The sequence below is a fragment of the Rhamphochromis longiceps genome, linkage group LG3, assembly GCF_057381845.1.
Source record: "Rhamphochromis longiceps isolate RC_006_pf linkage group LG3, R_longiceps_female_GT1.1, whole genome shotgun sequence".
NCBI classification, from domain to species: Eukaryota; Metazoa; Chordata; class Actinopteri; order Cichliformes; family Cichlidae; genus Rhamphochromis; species Rhamphochromis longiceps.
The window spans coordinates 3,164,894-3,189,675 of record NC_140559.1 but is presented as its reverse complement, the minus strand read 5'-3'; the positions used below and the strand labels follow the sequence as shown (position 1 = coordinate 3,189,675).

At 41.1% G+C, this 24,782-nt stretch overlaps 1 protein-coding gene across 1 annotated transcript in view; it reads right to left on the bottom strand.

The window, feature by feature from the left end:
• Positions 1-1,587: 1,587 nt before the first annotated feature.
• LOC146672533 (protein NLRC3-like) overlaps positions 1,588-24,782 on the bottom strand; it is a 37,791-nt gene continuing 14,596 nt past the window's right edge. Inside the window, exons 6-9 of the mRNA XM_085401348.1 lie at positions 14,887-15,060; positions 9,710-9,883; positions 3,059-3,105; positions 1,588-2,910 (exon numbers count right to left, since the gene is read on the bottom strand). Of these exons, the coding sequence (XP_085257474.1) occupies positions 2,372-2,910; positions 3,059-3,105; positions 9,710-9,883; positions 14,887-15,060 (934 nt within the window). The 3' untranslated portion in view covers positions 1,588-2,371. The remainder of the gene's footprint in view (positions 2,911-3,058; positions 3,106-9,709; positions 9,884-14,886; positions 15,061-24,782) is intronic.

Below are 24,782 nucleotides of genomic sequence, written 5' to 3'. Positions count from 1 at the left end.
CACAGCGCTCATGTCAGCTTGTTCTCATGCAGGAGGATCAGGAGCTCCATGTTTGTCTTTCTGTTTGAATCATGATGTGTTTGTGCCATCAGAGTCTGTCATGAGTACTCAGGGTTTCACAGCAGCTCTTCTGGATGCTGACGAGGACTCCAACCTCATGTTTCACCTCTCTGAGCTTCTGATGTCTGTGAACACTCGTGTTTCTTCTCTGGGCTCATCTGGACAAAAACACCTTTCTGTGTTTGGCTGCAGCCTCATTCTGACTGACAGGAAGTGTGTTATCCATGAGCTGCACTTCTGTGAGGAAGTTTCCTGCTGTGTTTCCTGTCTGTGGACAAACACGAGTGTTCCAGCTGAGGACTTGGTTCCTTCCACCTGTCCATACAGGACATCACGCTGTCTGCAGCTCTGTAAATGCAGCTCCAGGTCCTTCCACGTGCTGCTCTGTATTTGTGCAGTTTGTAGTGTGTCCTGGGAAACGTAGCACACATGGTGTTCTTCTGCTGTTTCCTCCTTTCACTGAGTGTGAAACACTGACGCTGTGCTGTTGTTCACAGAGGGGAGCTGATTCTAGCTGCAGCTGGACTCTGTCATCTAACTGAATGTGTTGGTGCTGATCACGGGGCTCTGAGGGGGGAGCAGCAGGAGGACTCTGGATGCTGACGTCAGTGTATCTGTGGAAGCTCCCACAGCGTGTCTGTCATTCAATATTGTGCTGTATATTGTATCTATGCAAAGATGAACAGACTGTGTGTTCACTGGTCTCTGTGCTGCAGCTCTGATGTCATCATCACTCCCTCCTCCACCCTCAGCAGTCCCAGCATGCTGCTGTGGTGCACCCCACCCTCACTCTACACCTGAGCCACAGACCACACCCTCCACCTCAATATACACCACAGTTTTCTCTCCTGTGGAAATGAGATCAGGAGGAAATCCTCATTATTATTATTTAATAAACGCTCACATTAATGTGGGCTTATTTGTTTCATATTAGAAACATTAGTTGAGTGTTTTTAGTATAAAATGGTCAAAGTCCCTCTTTTTGCTCCTCCCCTCACCTGTGGATGGGCGGTGCTGTTACCGTGGTGACAGCTTGGATGTGTTTCAGTCCTGCCTGGTTATCACTGCAGGAATCTTTCACATTTATTACAGGTAATAACTCTGATTTTTCTGTGTATTATGAACCAAATGTATCCTGATACACACAGAGATGGATGAGCAGAGGCTTTTTTTGCAGTTTATGTAGTTACTATGGACTTAATGCATACATATTATTAAAATTAGGGCTATAACAGTTGTATTGATGCATAGCAACTTGAAATGCTCCCACAAATGGCTCCACAGCATGTAAAAATATAACAAAAGCTCTGGCGGACTTGGTTCTGTGGTCAGTCTTAAAGGGTGAAGTTAAACTCTGTAATCTTCACTGTGTCACAGAGTTCAGTGAGTCCCGTTATTCACAGTATCAATCAGATCATCAGAGAACAGCTGATCAGCAATCAGTGGTGCCAACAGCGCCTCCTGTGGTGAGAGGATGCAATAATGCAATGTAGCATTTTTCCACTGAACACTTGCAGTCATGGAAACTGTCTGCTGGATCTGTGTGACGTTGCTTTCTTGGTTAGAGTTCCTCACAAATGTCCAGATGATTCTTCTAATGAGGCGTCGACCATGTTTGCAGCTCTTTGGAAGAAAACGTCGCCCTTTGCCATCCTTACTTTTCTTTGACTTCTTCAAATGCAGCTGAACTCCAGCTGGTATTTTCTTGGACTTTGCAGCTGTTTCTGGTCATCAGTTCATTCCTGCAAACCTCTGAAGCTGAACAACAATGATGCTGCATTGCTGGCTGATCCCAAAAGGTTGATTCTGTTCATCTGGACGTTTTCAGAAACGTTTGCTCACTGATCAGGTGACTTCTTCAGTCTCAGCTGACTGCAGCTTTACAAGCTTACAAACAGCACATTTGCACAATGACTGAAAGCAGCAGCACCTGATATATATGATACTAATATAATACATATACATATATAATCCATACTAATGATGAAGGAACTGAGCTCACAGTCCATTGTTCATTCAGTGAACTACTCAGTTTATTTTGGGCCTCAGAAATGCTCACTCTGTTTGTACATCACTGTCAGCAATAGACTCATTCTGCTGTGTGGACAGGAACACATGTGACATCACTTCCTGTTTGTTTGTGACTGAAGAAGTTTACAAGGAATCATTTAGAAGAGTTTCAAACATCAACTGATTGAATCCATGAATGTGAAAACGTGTTTGTGAGTGAAAGAGACAGACATGTACAGACTGAACTATCTGTTCAACAGTCAGAGTGTTTCTGTAACAGGAGACACTCTTTACACTCCACTCAGCACAGGGACACTGAGGAACCACGAGACCTGAACCAAAACCCAGGATAAAGAGTTTGAGTGAATGTGGTGTTGAAGGTGTGGAGGTGGATCAGAGTGTCAGAGGAGACTCTGTAGAAGGACAGAGTGCCAGCAGGACAGTCCACATACACTGCTGCTCTGTTAGAGACAGAGGAGGAGGAGGAGGAGGAGGAGGAGATGAATGTTTGTCTGTTATTGTGCCTGACAGACTGAGGAGCACCACTATAGCACTCCAGACTCCAGGACTGATCATTGTTTCCAAACACACAGTCAGCACTGCCTCCTTTCCTTCTGATGCTTCTGTAACTCACTGATATAAAAACTCTTCCTCTCCACTCGACCTCCCAGTAACAGCGACCAGTCAGACCATTTCTACACAGCAGCTGATAAACATCAAATCTGTCTGGATGATCAGGATATGACTGAACCTCCTCCACATGTGTCACCTTCCTGTTGTTGTCAGACAGTTGGAGCTTTGTGTTCACTGTGTTTGTGTCGATTGTGAGTTGACAGGAATCTGATGGAGAGAACAAACACAATCCAGCTGCAGTTATTGATCCATCATCTGTTCATTGATTGACACTTTGATGATGACTCCTGACATGATGAAGATGGTTGAATGTGTGCTGCTTTGTTTTCATGAATCCCATTAAAAACACACTTACACTTCCTCAGACCTGGTCTCAACCATCGGACTCCAGCAGGCTCCACCCTGAAAGGAGGAGGGGGGTCAGAGCAGCACAGTCAGCATGCACACATGGACATTACATGGCTCTCACACACACACTGTTACACACTGAGCTCAAAGCTCGGCTCCACTGTTTTATTCAAAGAAATCTACATTTATTTATCAGCACATTTAAAAACAGCTTGAGCCAAAGTGCTGCACAGAGTAGAGAGAAAATAGGAAACATACACAGTAATGACTATAAAGACTGGTCAGGATTGAAAGCTACAGAGTACAAATGTGTTTCCAACCGGCTTTTAAAAATGTCCAGTGTTGGTGACGACCTGATGTGAAGGGCGACTGTTCCAGAGTTTGGCTGCAGCCATCGATAAAGCTCACCTCTGTTTTTACGTCTAGTTCTGGTCAGAAGCTGCTTATCTGCAGACCTGAGGGCTCCACTTGGATTCTTTTGTTAAAGAGAGATAAGATGGAGCCAATCCATTCACAGATTTAAAGACAACCAGATCTGGAAGTGGATTCTACCACGTACTGGTAACCAGTGGAAAAAGCTGGTGATGGGTCGTCTAGCACAGACCCACCGCTGGAACCAGACAATTGATGAGGGAGAGAACTGTGACAGCGCCGTTCCTTCACTTGACCTCAGTCGCTCTCGTCTGCTCCCTCGTAACACTGCTCTTTATTGAGCTTACATGAATATGCACAAGTTCATTATGACGTCTTACACAGGTATGAACAAAGAGTACCAGTCTGTGCATAGTGTGTGTGTGTGTGTGTGTGTGTGTGTGTGTGTGTGTGTGTGTGTGTGTGTGTGTCTGTGTCTGTGTGTGTCTGTGTGTGTGTCTGTGTGTGTGTGTCTCTGTGTGTGTGTGTGTCTGTGTCTGTGTGTGTCTGTGTGTGTGTCTGTGTGTGTGTGTCTGTGTGTCTGTGTGTGTGTGTCTGTGTGTGTGTCTGTGTGTGTCTGTGTGTGTGTGTGCGTGTGTGTCTGTGTCTGTGTGTGTCTGTGTGTGTGTCTGTGTGTGTGTGTCTGTGTGTGTGTCTGTGTGTGTCTGTGTGTGTGTGTGCGTGTGTGTGTGTGTGTCTGTGTCTGTGTGTGTCTGTGTGTGTGTCTGTGTGTGTGTGTCTCTGTGTGTGTGTGTGTGTGTGTGTGTCTGTGTGTGTCTGTGTGTGTGTCTGTGTGTGTGTCTGTGTGTGTCTGTGTGTGTGTGTGTGTGTTCCAGATGTGACCCTGTGACCCCAAAGCTGGTGCTAAGAGTCCAGCGGTCCCCCTAACAAAGGGCTCTTATACTTAACCAGACACAGAGCAGGTGTCCTCCTACACCAGGGGTCTCAAACTCGCGGCCGGTGGGCCAATTGCGGCCCGCAGGACGATAGTTTTTGGCCCCACCTTAATATGAAAATGTAATGTTAGTTTGATAATGTATGACACTTTACAGTGTTGTGGGCGGAGCTGAATTAACCCACCAATCAGGGTGGGATATGGATCTCAGGGGACACCAGCCGGGCTTGATGCAAGCAGGGAAACATTTCTCAATGAGTCAAAGTTCCAGCAGCGTTGCCCTGGAGTGTTTCTTTCTTTCTGTGCCTGGCTGGCTTCCTCCTTTCTATTGGGCAAACGCCGACATTCGCCCCAGCGCGCTGCGTTCACAACACTTCAAAAAAAGTTGTTTTTTTAAGTTGCTGCCCAGCGGGACATTATACGTATATAGATTTATACACACGTCAGTGGGATTTAAAGTTATTTTTCCACAGAGAGAGATCTCATATTAACTCTCACAGTGATGCGTAGGCGGCGGGATAAAAGAAAAGTCATGAACTCAATGCAGCCCAATTTAGTCTGCAGTCACATAGCGACACCTGTTCATCGGCAACAACAGTCCCCGGTAACCCGGACTAATTATAGGGTCGCACCGTAATTTGTGGCTCGATGTTTTTATTTGCATCACTGCGTTTGCATTGCAGCAAACATGAACATTACATATATTTCAATATAATGTAAAAGCAGTCAAAACAACTAACATCAGAAACAGCTGATGTTATTTGTTATATGTCACGGTGTCATTTCCGCTTCTTTCTCCTGTAACAACAGCCCGGCGCCGTGAGCAGTCGCCTTTTTTGCGCTCGCTATCCCTGCACTTTCTACCATCTGCAAACGCCACGGTGTTCGTGTCGTCATGAAAGACATGAACATCGAGCGTAAAAACAAAGGAGACTGCTACCGGCTTTTTATCTGCCGATCGCCGTGCTACGGTTGCAAGAAAAAGAAGCAGAAATGACGTTCTCTACGCGTTGAGACGTTCCCCGTCCGTCGGCTAAACGCTTGATTGAAACTTCAATGCGACAGTGACACCAAGTAGAATTATAAATGTCACATAGCCCCAAACATGTCTTTTTCAAAGCCTGCGGTGAAGAGAAAGGTTGGTGATGAGCACCGACAATTTCAGGAAAAGTGGGAAATGCAATATTTCTTTGTTGAGCACAGGGGCACCCCGACCTGTCTTATTTGCACAGAGAAAGTTGCGCTGCACAAGGAATACAATTTGAAACGTCATTACACAACTAGACATGCTGAGCTGGATGCAAAATACCAGGGAGACGAGAGAGCGAACCGGGTTGCCAGTCTTAAAACAGATCTACTGAGGCAGCAAGATTTCTCCAAGAAAGCAACCAAAGAGAATAATGCAGCAGTCGGAGCCACGTGGTTAGTGAGATGATTGCTAAAGCAGGGAAGCCATTCACAGAAGGTGCATTTGTCTAAAAGTGCATATTGCAGGCTGCAAATATAGTCTGTCCGGGAAAGAAAGGTCAGTTTAGCAACATCAGCCTTTCTGCCAACACCGCAGCAGATCGCATTTCTGACCTGTCAAGTGACATTTATGACCAACTGTGTGAGAAAGCCAAATGTTTCAGTGTATACTCAGTCGCTCTTGATGAGACCACAGACATCACCGACACTGCCCAGCTCCCAATGTATGTCCGTGGTGTTGATGACAGTTTTGAAGTGATGGAGGAGCTGCTCACAGTAATTCCAATGCATGGCCAGACCACCGCTCAGCAGATATTTACAAGCTGTGTGATGCCATTGAGAATGTTGGTTTGCCATGGAAGAGGTTTGTTGGAATAACAACAGATGGAGCGCCATCAATGACAAGGAGGAAACATGGACTGGTGGCACAAAACAAACTGGAAGAGGAAGGCGTGGAGGAGGCCATTGCTCTGCACTGCATCATCCATCAGCAGGTCCTTTGCAGCAAATGCCTGAAGTTTGACAATGTGATGTCTATTGTTGTGAAATGCATCAACCAAATCAGATCCAGGGGCTTAAAGCACCGAAGGTTCTGTGCTTTTTTAGAGGAAATGGAGTCAGAATATGGGGATGTGCTCGACTTCACTGAGGTACGTTGGCTCAGCAGGGGAAATGTATTAAAGAGACTTTTTGAGTTGAGAGCAGAAGTGAAGCCTTCATGGAGAAGGATGGAGTTAGTGTTCCTGTGTTAACTGATCCCAAATGGCTCATGGACTCAGCTTTTCTTGTTGATATGACACATGAGCTTAATGTACTGAACAAGACGTTACAAGGCCAGGGGCAACTTGTCAGTGCTGCCTATGACAACGTGAGAGCATTCTCCACAAAACTGGCGCTCTGGAAAGCTCAGCTCTCTCAGACAAACCTTTGCCATTTCCCAGCATGCAAGGCACTCGTGGATGCAGGCACACCATTCAGTGCTGACGAGTATGTTGATGTCATTTTGAGGCTACAGGAGGAATTTGATCACAGATTTGCTGACTTCAAGACACACAGAGCCACCTTTCACATTTTTGCGGGCCCCTTCTCCTTTGATGTGCAAGATGCCCCTTCTGTGCTTCAAATGGAGCTCATTGAGCTGCAGTGCAACTCTGAACTCAAAGCAAAGTTCAGGGAGGTGAGTGGAAAAGCAGACAAGCTTGGACAATCTTTGAGAGACTTGAGCCCTAGTTTCCCTCGGCTTTCCCGAATGTTCAAGCGGACCATGTGCCTTTTTGGTAGCACATACTTGTGCCAAAAGCTCTTCTCCACTTTGAACTTCAATAAGTCCAAGTACAGGTCCAGACTTACGGATGATCATCTTCAAGACATACTGAGGGTCGCAACTGCTTCCTCCCTCAGGCCAAATCTGGCTCGGCTATGCGAGAGGAAACACTGCCAGGTCTCTAGCAGCAAGGAGTAGGCAAGAGAAGCCATGTTCAGAAGAACAGTTCATTTTCTCCAGTGTTCCATTCATGTTCAGAAGAAGGTTATAGAACTGTTAATACAGACATTTCAATCTAAACACAGCAGATATAGAAGACTGAAAGAAACACACAAGTTCACTGACTAAAAATATCTTATTATTATTTTATTTATGTATTACAGATTGATTTATTTTCTTATTAATTCTTAATTTGTTTATTCATTTTTCATATTTTGTGTTAAAAAATAAAAATAAAGAGATTTGAGAAGATTGGAATTTTTTAACCATGCCTTTCTTGTAGAAAACCTAATGCGGCCCAGCCTCACCCAGACTCTGCCTGCAGCGGCCCCCAGCTAAATTGAGTTTGAGACCTCTGTCCTACACCATAAATCAGTAAGAGAGGGTACGACCTCTCTCACGGCCCCAAGTGGTGTGTGCATGCCAGAGCATTCTGGAAGGCACACAGAGTCTTTACACACTACTAAGGATCAATCCTCTATCATTATGCAATCGATTATACAACTCTAAGCATATATGAGTAAATATTTCTAAGCATAAATGACAATCAACAATATAAACCTTACAGCTGGTTTTAATAACAGAATTCATTTGTTTCTCAAATGAGAAAGAGCTATCGAGAAACACTCCTAAATCTTTAGTTCTGAACTTTTCCAGTGGGCCAAGGTCAACATTATTAGATAATGCTAATTCTTTTCCCTTACATTATAACAATGTGAGGAGTTAATGCTAAGTATACTGCCATTAGCGGCTAATTCTAATTAGGGGTGAATAATTATTAGTAGCTAATGCTAATATCGTTTTCTCTTCCCTTTTAACAATGTGAACAACTAGTGCTAGGTAGGCTGATGCTAGCAGCTAATGCTAATTTGACGTGAATTAGCATTATATTAGTGAGGAGTTAATGCTAAGTAGGCTGCCATTAGTGGCTAATGCTAATTTTAGATGAAAAAGCATTAGCAGCTAATGCTCATATTGTTTTCCTTTGCTTTGTAAGAATGACAGCAGCTAATGATATGAAGTCTACCATTATTAACAATTGTTAATTTGATGTAAATTAGCATTATCTGATAATGGTAACCCTTTTCCCCTGCATTATAACTATGTCAGGAGTTAATGCTAACTAGGCTTCCATTAGGGGCTAACTCTAATTAGGTGAATAATTATTAGCAGCTAATGCTAATATTGTTTTCCCTTCCCTTTTAACAATGTGAGCAGCTAATTCTAATTTGATGTGAATTAGCATTATATTAGTGAGCAGTTAATGCTAAGTAGGCTGCCATTATTAACTAATGCTACTTTGACGTGAATTAGCATTATGTGCTAATACTAATACTGTTTTCCCTTACTTTTTAACAATGTGAGCGGCTAATTCTAAGTACGCTCTTGTAAATAGCTAATTCTAATTTAGTGTGAATTAGCATTATTCAATAATGCTAACACTGTTTTCTCTTACTTATTAAAAATGATAGTAGCTAATACTAATACTCTTTTCCGTTGGGTAACAACGATGTGAGGAGTTAATGCTAAGTAGGCTGCTTTTAGAGGCTTATTCTAATTAGGGCTGAATAATTATTAGTAGCTAATGCTAATACCGTTTTCTCTTTCCTTATAACAATATGAGCAGCTAATGCTAATTTGATGTGAATTAGCATTATATTAGTGAGGAGTTAATGCTAAGTAGGCTACCATTAGCAGCTAAAGCTTATTTGAGGTGAATAAGCATTAGTAGCTAACGCTAATACCCTTTTCTCTTGTGTTATAATGATGTGAGACGTTAATGCTAAATAGGCTTCCATGAGTGACTCCTTTCCCTTGCATTATAAAGATGTGAACAGTTTATGCTAAGTAAGCTGCCATTAGCAGCTAATGCTAATACTGTTTTCCCTTTCTTTATACAACTTGAGCAGCTATTGCTAAGTAGGCCACTTTTCTCTGCTAAAGATTTCTGTGACCATGATAGAAACTCTGATAAGCTAATGCTGCTAAGCTAATGCTGTTTATGGGCCCTGTTAGAATCAATATTTCATTCTCATTCTGTTGTTTGAGAACAATAACAGAAAAATGTGCACTTCAGAACAAATTTATTGTGAATTCAGCTGTGAATGTACAGTTTGTCATTATTTAAGCTTCCATTTCCAAATGTTAGCTGACACTTTATTAGGTACACTGGTATCTATATCAGGTACACCTGTGACCTAAATGTTCCTGCAAACAGACTCCTTGGGGACCCCTACATAAATATCCATGAACTATCCAGCTAGACTAGTGTGTCTGACCCTGAAAATATTCCTGCATGTGTGATTGTTCATGTCTCATCTGCAGGAAACAAACAGGAAGTGAGTGAAAGACACGGGAAATGTTTCCAGCTCTTCCTCCTCTATCAGATTTTCTCTCCATACCTGAGAGTGTCCAGTCTCCAGCCTGGATCCTTCAGTCCAGCCGACAGCAGCTTCATTCCTGAGGGACCTGGATGATTGTAGCTCAGGTCCAGCTCTCTCAGATGGGAGGGGTTGGAGCTCAGAGCTGAGGCCAGAGAAGTACAGCCTTCCTCTGTGATCAGACATCCTGACAGACTGCAGACACACAAAACAACAATCTATCTGTCAACAGTTGTTTTCTCTTTGTCACAATAACATCTATCCATTTACATCCATTCAATGTAACTTTATTTATAAGTGACAATACCCAACAGACAACAACAGTCATCTGAAGCTGTTTAACAGTGTAAGGTGACCGCCTCCACTGTGAGCAGCACTTGGTGATGGTGGGAAGAAGAACTCCCTTTGACACAAAGATCCTCCCAGTGAAAACAGGCTCCAGGAGGAGCATCTACCATGACTGGTTGCAGGGTGAGGGGAAAGAGAAGAGATGAGCTCAGAGAGACAAGAACAAAACAGAGAGACAAAAGTTAAGGACATGCAGTAGTGACATATAAAAGCATCAGGAGTGAAAAGAGGGGAGAAGAAAGCAGAGCATCATGGGAAGTCCACCAACAGCCTGAGCCTATAGCAGCATAACTAAGGGATGGTTCAGGGTCACCTGATCCAGCTCGAACTATAAGCTTTATCAAAAAGGAAAGTTTGAAGCTGATCTTCAAAGTAGAGAGGGTGTCTGTCTCCTGAACTCAAACTGGGAGCTGCTTCCACACCCAGTCCAACATAGCCAGGCTTTCTTTGCTGCTTTGACAAAACCTCAAATCCCAGTCAGAGATGATGAGCATCATCACAGTGATGATCATTTCTCTGTAACCCAGGCTTTCTGCTTCAGGATCTGTGCACGCTCACAGAACAAGGAGACCTTTAAACATCATTTCACTAACTGGATGGACTGAGCTCAGCCTACAGATGAACTGGTGCCAGAGATCATAAAGAACATCAAACAGTCAAATTCAACACTTTAATGGAAATATGAGATTAATGCTGCAGACAATCATGAAGCTGCTGAATTCATGAACATCAAGAATGCAGCGAGTGGTAAAATAAAGATTTGACCTCAGTGTGCTCAGTGTTCCTGTCTATTCCTAACATATTCCTAACATGATAGCTGCACTTTAGAGCTCTAAAACTGGAACTGACACATATTTAAACTCTACATGTTACTCAGTACATTCAGTTCTGACACTCGCCCACAGTCCAACAAAGGAAACATGGAGATCACATCAGTTTGTCACCAAAGTCTAATTATTAGGGCAACTTAACCTGTTATTATCTCGTTAACTCATTAACTGATTAACGTCAGCAATTATTTTAATCACAGTTTTTAAAATCATGATTATTGTGAAAGTGCTCACTGGCTCTGAATATAACAGCCATGGGTCACAGGAGGGATGTTGATCAGTGCTGGCTTGAAATGGGCGTCATTATGCGTCTCAGCCAATGGGAGCATTGAGGGTGGGCCTAATACTACTGCAGCGCTCACATGACCCAGGACAGAGAGAAAGGGGCGGGGACAGAAACATGGAGACAGGTACAGATCTTTGACATGTTCATTTTAAACTGTTCCAGGAGGCAGTGTTGATACAACTAAAGTTATCTGTTGTTGAAGAAGTCGGTCTGAGGAACGTTCTTAGGATCAACAAATGACGGCATGTATGAGCCTCAAGACGCAGCATCACAAGAAGAACACATGAGCTGTAGAAAAAGGAGAGACTACGAAAGCCACGGTGTTACAACGTGAACCAGCTGTTGGTCTCTCTGGAGACTACTGGGCGTGGCTGGGTAACCATGGTTACCTGGGAGTTACAGAAACGTGCAGAACATGCGATTCATGTTGCACAGCAGTGGGACATTTGAAATAAAGTCAGCACACTCAGTACAGATAGTGCATCAAATATGATGCTGCTGCCAGACGTCTGCCTTTGAACACGTCCCTGCATCGTGCACAACACCAAGGTTGCCATGGCAATCACAGCTGACAGGGACAAAGTGCACAGCTGGAAGCCTGCAGGTATATTTAACATGATGTATTTCTCAGTGTCCTGTCTGTGTGTGAGAGACAAACAGCCTCTGTATGTGTGTGTAAATACAGCATGAATATGTAGAGGACATGTTTGTGGATATAAGTAAATGAAAGCTCTGCGTCATTTGAATCTTCTTGTTTCTGTTGCAGGTCTGTGACTGAACTTCTGGGAGGAGAAACATTGGTTTCATGCTCTGTGATTCTGTGTTTTGTCATCTCTCTCAGGTGATGGAGAGCTCAGATGATGACCCCGCCTACGTGGTCAAATTCAAGTCTACATTCAGAACAGACCTGGAGACACGCAAGCAAAATGCCAACATTGTATATGTGAAAACTGCTGCTGGAGCCAGATTCAAGGAGCTCAAGTGTTTACCCAGAACTTACTGAACTCACTGCAGGAACAGAGGGTTGTTGGAGGGAAACCTGTGGAAGCAACAACATCCGAGCCACCAGAGAAGAAGTTGGCCCTGTTGGTGCTTCATCAGAGTGTGAACAGGAGGAAGACTCAGCTGAGGACAGTGTGATGGATACAGAGCAGAGCCCACCATCAGTACAGAGGCCTGTCCATTAGAGTGCTGCTCCAACATGCAGCACATGTACTTGGCCACAGCTGCAACATCTGTACCTGTGAAAGCTTCTTCTCTGTTGCTGCTCATATTGTGCAGAAGAAGAGAGTTTCTTTATCATCAGAAAATGTCAATGAGCTTGTGAGTCTTAGCAGCTGGCTCGGTGCAGAGGAGGAAGAACATGTCAGTCAGAGGAAGATAAATGCAGTTCATGTTGTCAACTCAACCTGGACTGTTGAAAGAGTTTTTCTTTGTCTGGTTTCTGACTGAGATTCTCCAAAGGAAATCCAGCACAAACACACACTTCACACACTCAAAGTCCTGCACAGTAAATGAGCTGATGAGCGTTTGTGCTGCTGCCTGATAACAGAACAATAGTTCTGCTGCTTCCTGTTCTGCAAACACACATTTATAAATGTTCACTTGCTGTTGATCAAAGGTATGTTGGTGGCTCTGGACGCTGAGGGAACTTTGTAAAAAACTAGATCAAATGTTAACGTCCTGGCAGAGGCAAAGAACTTTGATTTGATATTTGATTAGATTCATGTTTCAGCTCAGACTGACAGAAATATTTGAACTGCTGCTGTGTTAAAGGGAACACTGCTGTTAGAAAGCACCTGATCTGTTTCTGCACACTGAATGTTGCACTTCTCATACTGCAGTACTATTAAAATAAGTACACAATGCACTACTTTTGAACTCATGACTGAATGTTGCTGTAACAAAGCCATTAATGTGATTCAAAGTGTTCATGGTTTCCCAGCACAACAAATGATTGCACAAGTGTGACTGATCCACTTTCTAATGTGTGTGTAGCCCACACTGTGTGTCACTGTGTCACAGGTGAGTCTGTGTGTCCAGGTTCTATGAGGACAACAGGATATAGTGACTGAGTCCAGCAGCTTAAAGTCTGACTCCATCCTCCATTTAAATAACTCACAGCAACAACTGAATAGCTTTGCCTTTGTGTAGCTGACACTTCATTTTAATGTCCTTCTATTCTGGTTCATCTGGTCTCAGTTTCTATAAGCACACAGGTTTCATCAGGACTCTATGACCTCAGTAATCTTTGCTGGGCCTTAATGCTCTGAACAAAGCTGCACATCACAAGACTAAATAGAAATGAATCAGTCTTTCATTCTCACTGCTGTTTGACTTCAGCTCTCAATGTCCCACCATAACCCATGGAAAGAATTACTGTCCATCCAGGCTGCTGAACATGAAGCTGATGAAGGTGGAGTATTGTGAGGGCTGATGGAGATGATGATGAGGAATCCAGGAGCAGTGGGTGGATGGCAGCATCAGCATGAAGGATCAGTGTGAGAACACATCATCATCCACAAAGGAAACCAGTCTGAGTGTCTGACGCTCTTGTTAGAAAGACGCAGTCCCAGCAGTTAGCTTGTCTGCTAGTTAGCTGAGAGCTAGCTCAGTTGTACATTGAATACCAAACTGTGTAAACCAGGGGTGTCAAACATATGGCCCGTGGGCCAAATCCAGCCCATGAGATAATTTCATATGTCAAATATTGATGAATTTTCAGGCTTGCTGATAATCAATGTGAGCACGGCTGAGGTTTTATTCTGATGAGCAAACCATGTGGCCAAACACTTTAAGAGACAGACTGGGATCATACCATTATGTGAAAGAGGACATGTCCCATAGACAGCAAGGGTAGTGGTAGAGACCAGTACACAGAGAAATGGGAGCTGTACTGAAATGCAAGCGTGTCAGGAAAGAGTGAAAAGGCAAAATGAGCAGCATCTGGCTGCATTTCAGTGATATTGGAGACCACAAAGCTGAGTGCAACATTTATACAGGAGATATACAGGAGACGCTGAGAGCAGAACTGATAAAATTAGGAGCTGGCTAAAGTGAGACCCATTTTTATTTCCACCCATTTTCCACTGTGGAGGACAAAAGGTTTCAAACTGGTCCAGGTCTTAAACCTCACGTGTTCTTCCTAATAGCAGTAAATGGATAGAAATAAGGCTTTTATGAAAACACTGAATAAAACTGTTAAAAACCTCGTTATGGCCATTCATGCTGTACAAAGTAATTAGACATGTGTGGTATCTACAGAAACGTCAGAATCTCAGCTAAAAGTTCACAAAACCATCTCAACAACCACCAAACAGCTGAAACAGCAGGTGAACAGATCACACAAAAAAGATGTAAACACAAATCCCCCTGATCATCTGTTTTTTAAACATGAAGTGTAGTTTTGGACGTTCATTTACTGCTGGTTCAGTGAATTTTGGTTGGACAGTGATGAAACCTGCAGCCTCAGAATCTGTGAGAAGTCTGCTTTCAGCACGCAACAGCATTGTTGTGTTGTGTGGATTCACTTCTGCAAACTCATCACTGTTTCACCATCATGTTTCTACTTAGACAACAACAAAGGAAGCAGTTCCCAGGAACTACTTCCTGTCTTGTTAACATAAGAGTACGTTGCCCTTCAAAGCACCTCCACTTCTCCTCTTATTAGAGGACTGCCTTATTATTAATCTGCTAATTCTGTCAGTTGATGAAAGAAAAATGCTTGATCTCACCTGAGAGTTTCCAGTGTACAGTGTGGACTCTTCAGTCCTTCAGACAGAAGCTTCACGCCTGAATCCTTCAGGTTGATGTTACTCAGGTCCAGCTGTCTCAGATTAGAGGTCTGAGAGCTGAGACCTGAGGCCAGAGCTTCACAGCTTCTCTCTGACAGGTCACAGTGACTCAGTCTGAAAAATAACAGATAAACAATTACAAAAATAAAACACGTATGTTGAAGTGTAATGAGATACTATTATATTTAGCAATATTTCATCTTGTTTTGTCAGGAAACTGAGCACTGATGCAGAGCAACATGTGGAGAGAATCAGAGGAGAAGAAGTGAAGAGAGAACAGCAGTAAAACAACACTGAATTGTTCAGTGTGCTTTTGATATCAACAGAATGTGTCAAACTTCTTTATTTTGTATTTGTTTTAGTAGAATTGATGATCATCACTTAGATAACAACCACAGGCCAGGTCTAAATTGCACTTTGGTGACAGTTACACCCAGAAATATTTCAGAAACGTGGACAATTTGTGCTCCATTGTATTCAGTATTGAACAAACCGAGTACCGATGACCACTTAATATTTTTGATATTTTATTTGAGTTGTTCCACCTGATCTGTGTTAACTAGAATAAAAATTTAAAAGCTAAAGCTATGATCACATATGTACTTACAGAGCTTTGTTGGAGGCTTTGACCACTGGCAGCAGCCTCAGAAGAGCCTTTTTAAAGACTCATGTTCTCACTTAGATCATTTATTTCTACTTACATTTCATTCTGGGAAAAATGGGGATTACTTTGAAAATGGGAACTATTTTCCCCAAAAATCAGCCCTGGATTAGTAAATCACTCCAACATGTTCTCAGGCAGAAGAAGCTGTCTTGTTATGAGGGAGAGAAGAAAAGCAGCTAAAATCAGGTGTAAAAGTAAAGCAGAGGATGAGCTGAATAAAGGACACTCAAGGCTGGCTTGGAAAGGAATGAAGTCCATGGTGGGGATGCAGAACAAGGAGCAAAGATGAATGTGATGCTGAATCAGCAGAAGACTTGGACTCATTGGATTCCAGCTTTTTTTTTATTGACATTTTAGAATCACTATACAATACCATCAACTTCAGCTATCTTTCAGTACATATATTTTTTTATTTTTTTCTATATTTAAACAACTAAAATATCCATACAATAAGAATGAAAGAAGAAGAAGAAAAGAAAAAGAAGCAAAACAGGAAACAACAAACAACATAAATAAAAAATACATAAGGAAAAAGAAAAAGGAAAGAAAAATAAATAAATAAATATAGGGAGTGTGTTTTTGTTTCCATTAATGTAACTAATTTTTCCTCTAGTCTTCTAGTAGTTAACAAAGTCAAAATCTAATGCAAAAGCAAAAACTAATTAGTCTGCCTTCCTCCATTACCATACATAAAGCTGTTAATCCTTTATATGTCCAATCTTTGAATCTGGTGTCCAATTTATTTGGAGCAAAATGTGTGTCATATGCACACCACTTAAGAACTGCTATATCCTCTTCTAGTCTATTCTTTTATTACTGTTTCCCAAATTTTAAAAGTCAACTTGATCCATGGATTTTCAATAGTTTTTATTAAATTTTGAAAGCTTCTGTCTGCTATAATAGCTTATATGGGGATGGAGGTCAGACTCTCCTCAATAACTTTCCATTGAGCGTCATATGAAGGATTACATCAGCATATCATAGGCCTTAATTGTGCTGCCCAATAATATTCCCTAAGAGAAGGTAAGCCCCACCCCCTTTTCCTTTGTTAAGTTGTAGGGTTTTAAATCTAATTTTTCCTTGCCATATGTATCTTGACAAAATTTTATCCCATTCATTAAACTGTTTCTGGTTAATTTCTATTGGTAATGTTTGAAATAAATATAATAATTTAGGAAGAATATTAATTTTAATTGAGTCTATTCTCGAATATAAACTTAAATATGGAATTAGATTCCATCTCGCTATATGTTCCTTAATTTTTTTCTGTATTGGTAAATAATTTTGTTCTAATAGTTCTGTAAGATCCTTCGGTATTATGACTCCTAGATATTTAAAGTACTCTGTTTGCCATGCTAATTGATACTTATATTTAATTTCTTCTGATGGAATATAGTTGTACTTAAGCAATTGTGTTTTACTCATATTAACCCTATATCCAGATAGTCGACCAAAGTATTCAAATGATTGCATTAATTTAGGTAAAGAGTTTGATGGTTGACCCAAAAATATTAAAATATCATCTGCATAGCAGGCTAATTTATGCTCCTTTTCATGGATATTAATACCTTCTACTTCTTTATTTTGTCTTATATATTGAGCCAATGGTTCCAGATATAACACAAATAATAATGGTGAGCACGCACAGCCCTGCCTTGTTCCTCTTTGCAGCTTAATACTATTTGATAGGTAGCCATTAATTTTAATCCTTGCCGTAGGGTTATCATAAAGTGCCTGTATTGTCTTAATTATATATTCGTGAAAGCCAAATGTATGCAAGACTCGGTAAAGAAAGTTCCAATTAACTGAATCGAATGATTTTTCTGCATCGATACTGATTACCATTGCTTCTATTTTATTCTTTTGAATATGATTAATAATTTGTAATGTCCGTCGCACATTATCTTGTATTTGGCGCTCTCGAATAAAACCTGTTTGATCATTATGAATTAGATTAGGTAAGAACTTTTCTAATCGTCGAGCCATGATAGATGTAAACAGCTTGTAATCTGTATTAAGAACACATATTGGTCTATATGACGCACATTCTAATTTATCCTTGTTTTCTTTTGGGATGGCAGAGATAATTGCTTCTTTCCAGCTAGAAGGTACTTGAGCCTTCTTTAGGATCCAATTCATTGTTAGAAGCATCACTGGTATTAATTCTTCTTTTAGCTCCTTGTACCATTCTGCCATATATCCATCTGATCCTGGAGATTTATTTATTTTAACTTTACTTATTGCTATTCTTAGTTCCTTTTCTGTTATATCTTCAATCAAAGTTTTATTCTGTTCTTCATTCAGTACTGGTAAATCAAGAGAATCTAAAAAACTGTTAATTTCAACTATACTACTCTCTGTGTTATTAGCATACAGAGTCTTATAAAATGTTTCAAATGCACTCTGAACTTCTATTGGTTTATTTTTTATTAGTTTTGTCACTGGATGTTTAATTTTGTGAACTGTATTATCTGCTATTTTCTTTTTTAGTTTCCAGGCTAATACATTCATTGCTTTTGATCCTCCCTCATAATACCTTTGTTTAAGAAACATTGATTTTTTTTAATTTCATATGTGGTCAAATCATTTATTTCATTTCTTGCTTTCCTAATTTCCTCCAATATATCCTGAGATGTTTTTCTTTCATGCCTTTTCTCTAATTCTTATTTTGTAGCTCTTCTAATTTCTTATTTCTCATCTTTTTCTTATAAGAGGATATTGCTATAATTTTCCCTCTCAGGACAGCTTTTAAGGCATCCCACAGTATAGGAGGAGACACCTCACCATTGTCATTAGTTTCCATATAGAAGTGAATCTCTTTCTTAATTTGTCCTTTAAAGTGAGGATCATTCAGTAAGCTTGAATTTAATTTCCAATTATTGAGTTTTGGTTGCACGTTTAAATCAACAGACAGGTATACTGGTGCATGATCGCTTAACTCTATTGCTCCAATTGCACAAGTGTTTATTTTATCTTTATTTTTCCCAAAAGTTATGAAATAATCTATTCTTGTGTATAACGAGTGCGGTGAGGAAAAATAAGTATAATCCCTTTGGTAGGGATGCAAGTCTCTCCATATATCAATTAGTCCCACCTCCTTCATCAATGTATTTATATTCTTAATTAATGTTTTAGTATTCTGTGCTTTTCTATTGGAAATATCTAGCTTTGGTTGTAGATGTATATTTAAATCTCCTCCGCAAATTAGGAAACCTACTGTCTCTGTTACCATCACATCTATAATTTTCTTAAAGAAATAAATATCGCTTCCAGGGGGTGCATATATATTTAACAACGTGACTGGGTTCCCCTCAATGTTTCCCCTTACCAAAATATAACGTCCCTCTTTATCACTTATCTCGGATATTTTTTCAAAGAGTAATTTGCTTGATAACAGGATAGCCACTCCTCTCCTTCGTCCAGTTTTATAGGAAGAGGAGAAAACTGTTGTATAACCCATTCTTTTCAGTTTTTCATGCTCCCTACAGTCTAGATGGGTTTCCTGTGGATACACTATTTGTACTTGTTCTTTCTTCATTTTAGTTAAAATTTTATTACGTTTAATTGGATTCGACAGGCCATTTACATTTTATGATATGATTTTTACCTTATCTTTAAGCATACCCTTACTATTTGAATATTATTAATGTAACAACGACATGTACCATCAGACCACTCCCTAAACATACATAAGCAAACATTAATATTAACATTAAAGCTGTATAAAACAACAGCTACAGAAATAAGCTTTATTTGGTCAAAGAAAAAAAAAAAAAAGACTTCCAACTGTGGGGTCCCCGATATGACCCTAAGTAAGCCCCAATAAAAGAGGGGGCTTCGAGGGGGGCCTCTCTCACCTCTATGTGAGACAGGGCCTTCCTTAGCCAGCAGGCCAATGTCCATTCTACTAATAGCATAGGTAGCACGTCCGCCTATTTTCAATTTCTGCATTGCCACTTCAGCATATTATTTCGAGATAAGAAGTCTTTACCAGTGTATATGGCTATAGCTTGATTCCAGCTTTGATATCATTGATTTCAATGAAGAGCTTTGTGATTGTAGCAAAGGGCTGGTAGCTCTGAGAGTCCCACTGATAAGGTGTTTGTGAAGGTTCGCAGTCATCTAAAGAGCTTAGAAAAAAAGGCATCTGGACATCTTTAAGTTTTTTGAAGACGTTTTGCCTTTCACCTCTCATCCAAGAAGCTTCTTTATTTCTAGGGTCAAATGGTGGAGAGTCCCAGATTAGCCTGTGTACAAACAGACTTCAGCCATATGAGAGTGAGTGTGAGTGAATGAGAGCACACACAGGACACTCTGATCTCTGAATGTGTGTGACGCAGTGAAAAAGAGGATTGTACTGGATATACTGTGACTGACAAACAGAGTTTAAAGAGAAAGGTGTTTGGATTAAAATGGATTATGCTAAAGTGAACGTGCTAATGAAATCTGAACTGACTGAAATGTGAAGTGAAGATAATTCAGATGTAAAAGAGAGAGAAACTGATAATAAGGTGGGGCTGGAGATCAGTGAAGGGCATGTAAACACCTGATTGGTTGAGTAGATATCAGATCGACAGTTTCACAGTCTTCCCTGTGGATTATAACTTTAAGAAGATGTGACATTCATCAAGGAATCCTGCTCTCTGGATTATTTCCATGAACACTGAGCTGGAACACATCTACAGTGCTGGAAGTGCCCGTCTCACCACCAACCTCTCTGTGCACATTCACTTTTCAACCCTTTGTGAGACACTAAAGGTGTAAATCTGAGTATTAATCTGTGTTAGTGCGAACACCTCTAATAGGTTGGTTTAGTCTTTCCAAGTCATATCTTCCCTTAGATCTGCGGTCCAGGCTCCTAAAATCATCCTAGTTTTACAAGCACTACAATCTAGAGGAGAGCTGCACTACCAGGTGTGACTGATGAGATCTGACCTGCAAGGATACTCATGTTTATGTATATCAGGACAAGCAGGGAAGACCTGGACATCAACTCTGTCAGGCTGCCTGAGTCCTCTCACCCACATCAGCTCAGAACTCTGCATTATCTACTGAGTCAGACTCAGAGGATCAGGGATCAGAAGTTCTACAAAGAGTAGAACCAGACTTCCTGTATAGAGGTGTGTGGGCCTACTGATCCACAGTGTCAGCACAACTTTCACATCATATTCATCTCAGCACAACTAAAACATGTGACTGACCTCAGAGTTTCAAATCGACATCGTGGATTCTCCAGAAGAACACACAGCTGCTTCAATCCTGAATCCTGCAAGTTGTTGTAGGTTCCACTCAGGTCCAGCACTCTGGGATACGAGGGGTTGGACTTCAGCGCTGCTGCCAGATAATCACAGCTGATCTCTGACAAACCACAGTCCTTCAATCTGAATAAAAAATGAAAGATGTAAGTTTATTAGACAAAGTGTGAGCTTGAAATCATTCAGTGTTTCATCATCTGTTCAGAGCTGAAGAAGGTTCAGAATGTAGAAGTTTAGAAAATGGAAACTCCAAACAGCCGAAGCCAACAGGAAGCAGCTTCAAACAAACACAACAAGAGAAAAAACTCTGAATCTTTCACATTAAAGTCGTACATTTATCATAAAGTTGTCAAGTTTTGCCGTGTGAAATAACAAAACTGAACAGGAATCCTCAGAGTTGAACCCTCTGCACAGAGGTTCAGGTTCCTCTTCAGGTCCCAAAGTGCAGAACAACAAGGTTTCAAACAGCTTCGTTCCAGCAGCATCAGCCACAGAAATGCAGAGATAATTCTTTGGATCTCTTGGTTGTGTTGTATGATGCTGTGTTTGCATATCTGGTGTCTGTGTTGCTTTGTGAGGACGGATCATTTACTGCAGCTCCAGATAAACAGAGCTGGACCTGAACCTGGTAGCTTCACTTAGAAGACACTTGTGACGGGAACGTCAGGTCAAAAAAGTGCCCCTCCGACAGCCAAACCCATCTGTTCTCTGATTGGATAGTTACATTTGTGATTGACATGACATTGACCAATCAGATGAAAGGAAGAAAAATAGGGTCAAAATTCGTACTTGTAACTTGCAGGGGTTTTTTTTGGCTAAGTCCACACACAAATCTTTTTTACACACACACACAAATCTTTTTTACACACACACACAAATCTTTTTTACACACACACACAAATCTTTTTTACACACACACACACACAAATCTTTTTTACACACACACACAAATCTTTTTTACACACACACACACACAAATCTTTTTTACACACACACACAAATCTTTTTTTCACGCACACACAAATCTTTTTTTACACATACACACACACAAATCTTTTTTACACACACACACAAATCTTTTTTACACACACACACAAATCTTTTTTACACACACACACACACAAATCTTTTTTACACACACACACAAATCTTTTTTACACACACACACACACAAATCTTTTTTACACACACACACAAATCTTTTTTACACACACACACACACAAATCTTTTTTACACACACACACAAATCTTTTTTTCACGCACACACAAATCTTTTTTTACACACACACAAATTCTTTTTACACATACAAATCCTGATTTACAAGTACAAAATATTTATGACCACATTTTGAGCCCATACAAATGTTCTGCAGACGAGTCCATGCGCTCACAACAAAGCTCAGTGTGGACGACGCTGTGCACGCTCCAATGCTGATTGGTTAGAAAGTGGGCGGGAACAGGGAAGAGAGCGACAGCAGTGTTCAGCACAAACACGAAGGATCAAAGAAGAAGAACATGACAAGCTCAGATGGAGGCTGCAGTGGACACTTTTCATTGTTTTAACATTCGCTTTCACTTCAGCTTCACCAACAACAGCACAAGCAGAGCAGCCCACTGACTGCGTGGCCGTGACGGCGCCCCCTGGTGACTGTAAACCACTACAACATGTAGACGGCCGTCTGCTGCTCATTTCTTTGCCACCATCACAGGAGCTCTTTATCATGTTCTACACTCTCATTGGTTCTTTGTGTGCTTGTTTTTTAGAACAGTAGTCATTGTGATTGTTCAAAGAAGACAGTCAGCTGTGACTAAATGTAGCTCCTACAGCAGTGATGGGAATAACTACTGAAGCTAATCCAGTATCAAAGCTCAGGAATCAGCAGCTCCCACCTCGTTTTCTTTGAACAACTATTTTTAGCTGCTGTGTTTTTGTGTTTCTGCGGACCTCAGACATCCTGCTGCTCTGGAGAACTGAAGCTCTAAAGGCTTCAGCCTTTATCGCCAAGAAACAAAGCTGATCATGGAGACCCAGCAGGTCAGCTGATCTGTGGACAGCACCAGCATCTTTAAGTAAGTCTGAGAGGTGAGCAGTCTTTGGAAGCCTTTACTGTCTGATAGTCTCAGAGCAGGATTTGGATCATTATTTGGCTTTTCTTCTATTATTATGTTTAGTTTCTGCTTCACAGATATTCTCTGAGATGTTCTCTGAAATGTTTCCCACTGTTGGACAAACTTTCACAGTTTCTTCATAAAGGAGATCTCCTGTGCAGTCCATCTGTGATAATATGTTAAACACTGAATTATGATTCATATCTGAATGTACTGACTGTTAATTATTGATGAGAACATAATCAGTAAATATAAATATGTTTGAGTTTGGCTTTGATGAATCAGAATAAAAGTAATAAAATAATGATTTTAGAGACAGGCCTAACTCAGGCCAGCTGACAGACTGTGTACAAACAGACTTCAGCCATATGAGAGTGAGTGTGAGTGAATGAGAGCACACACAGGACACTCTGATCTCTGAATGTGTGTGACGCAGTGAAAAAGAGGATTGTACTGGATATACTGTGACTGACAAACAGAGTTTAAAGAGAAAGGTGTTTGGATTAAAATGGATTATGCTAAAGTGAACGTGCTAATGAAATCTGAACTGACTGAAATGTGAAGTGAAGATTATTCAGATGTAAAAGAGAGAGAAACTGATAATAAGGTGGGGCTGGAGATCAGTGAAGGGCATGTAAACACCTGATTGGTTGACTAGATATCAGATCGACAGTTTCACAGTTTTCCCTGTGGATTATAACTTTAAGAAGATGTGACATTCATCAAGGAATCCTGCTCTCCGGATTATTTCCATGAACACTGATCTGGATCACATCTACAGTGCTGGAAGTGCCCGTCTCACCACCAACCTCTCTGTGCACATTCACTTTTCAACCCTTTGTGAGACACTAAAGGTGTAAATCTGAGTATTTATCTATGTTAGTGCGAACACCTCTAATAGGTTGGTTTAGTCTTTCCAAGTCATATCTTCCCTTAGATCTGCGGTCCAGGCTCCTAAAATCATCCTAGTTTAACAAGCACTACAATCTAGAGGAGAGCTGCACTACCAGGTGTGACTGATGAGATCTGACCTGCAAGGATACTCATGTTTATGTGTATCAGGACAAGCAGGGAAGACCTGGACATGAACTCTGTCAGGCTGCCTGAGTCCTCTCACCCACATCAGCTCAGAACTCTGCATTATCTACTGAGTCAGACTCAGAGGATCAGGGATCAGAAGTTCTACAAAGAGTAGAACCAGACTTCCTGTATAGAGGTGTGTGGGCCTACTGATCCACAGTGTCAGCACAACTTTCACATCATATTCATCTCAGCACTAGTAAAACATGTGACTGACCTCAGAGTTTCAAATCGACATCGTGGATTCTTCAGAAGAACACACAACTGCTTCAATCCTGAATCCTGCAAGTTGTTGTAGGTTCCACTCAGGTCCAGCACTCTGGGATACGAGGGGTTGGACTTCAGCGCTGCTGCCAGATAATCACAGCTGATCTCTGACACACCACAGCCCTTCAATCTGAATAAAAAATGAAAGATGTAAGTTTATTAGACAAAGTGTGAGCTTGAAATCATTCAGTGTTTCATCATCTGTTCAGAGCTGAAGAAGGTTCAGAATGTAGAAGTTTAGAAAATGGAAACTCCAAACAGCTGAAGCCAACAGGAAGCAGCTTCAAACAAACACAACAAGAGAAAAAACTCTGAATCTTTCACATTAAAGTCGTACATTTATCATAAAGTTGTCAAGTTTTGCCGTGTGAAATAACAAAACTGAACAGGAATCCTCAGAGTTGAACCCTCTGCACAGAGGTTCAGGTTTCTCTTCAGGTCCCAAAGTGCAGAACAACAA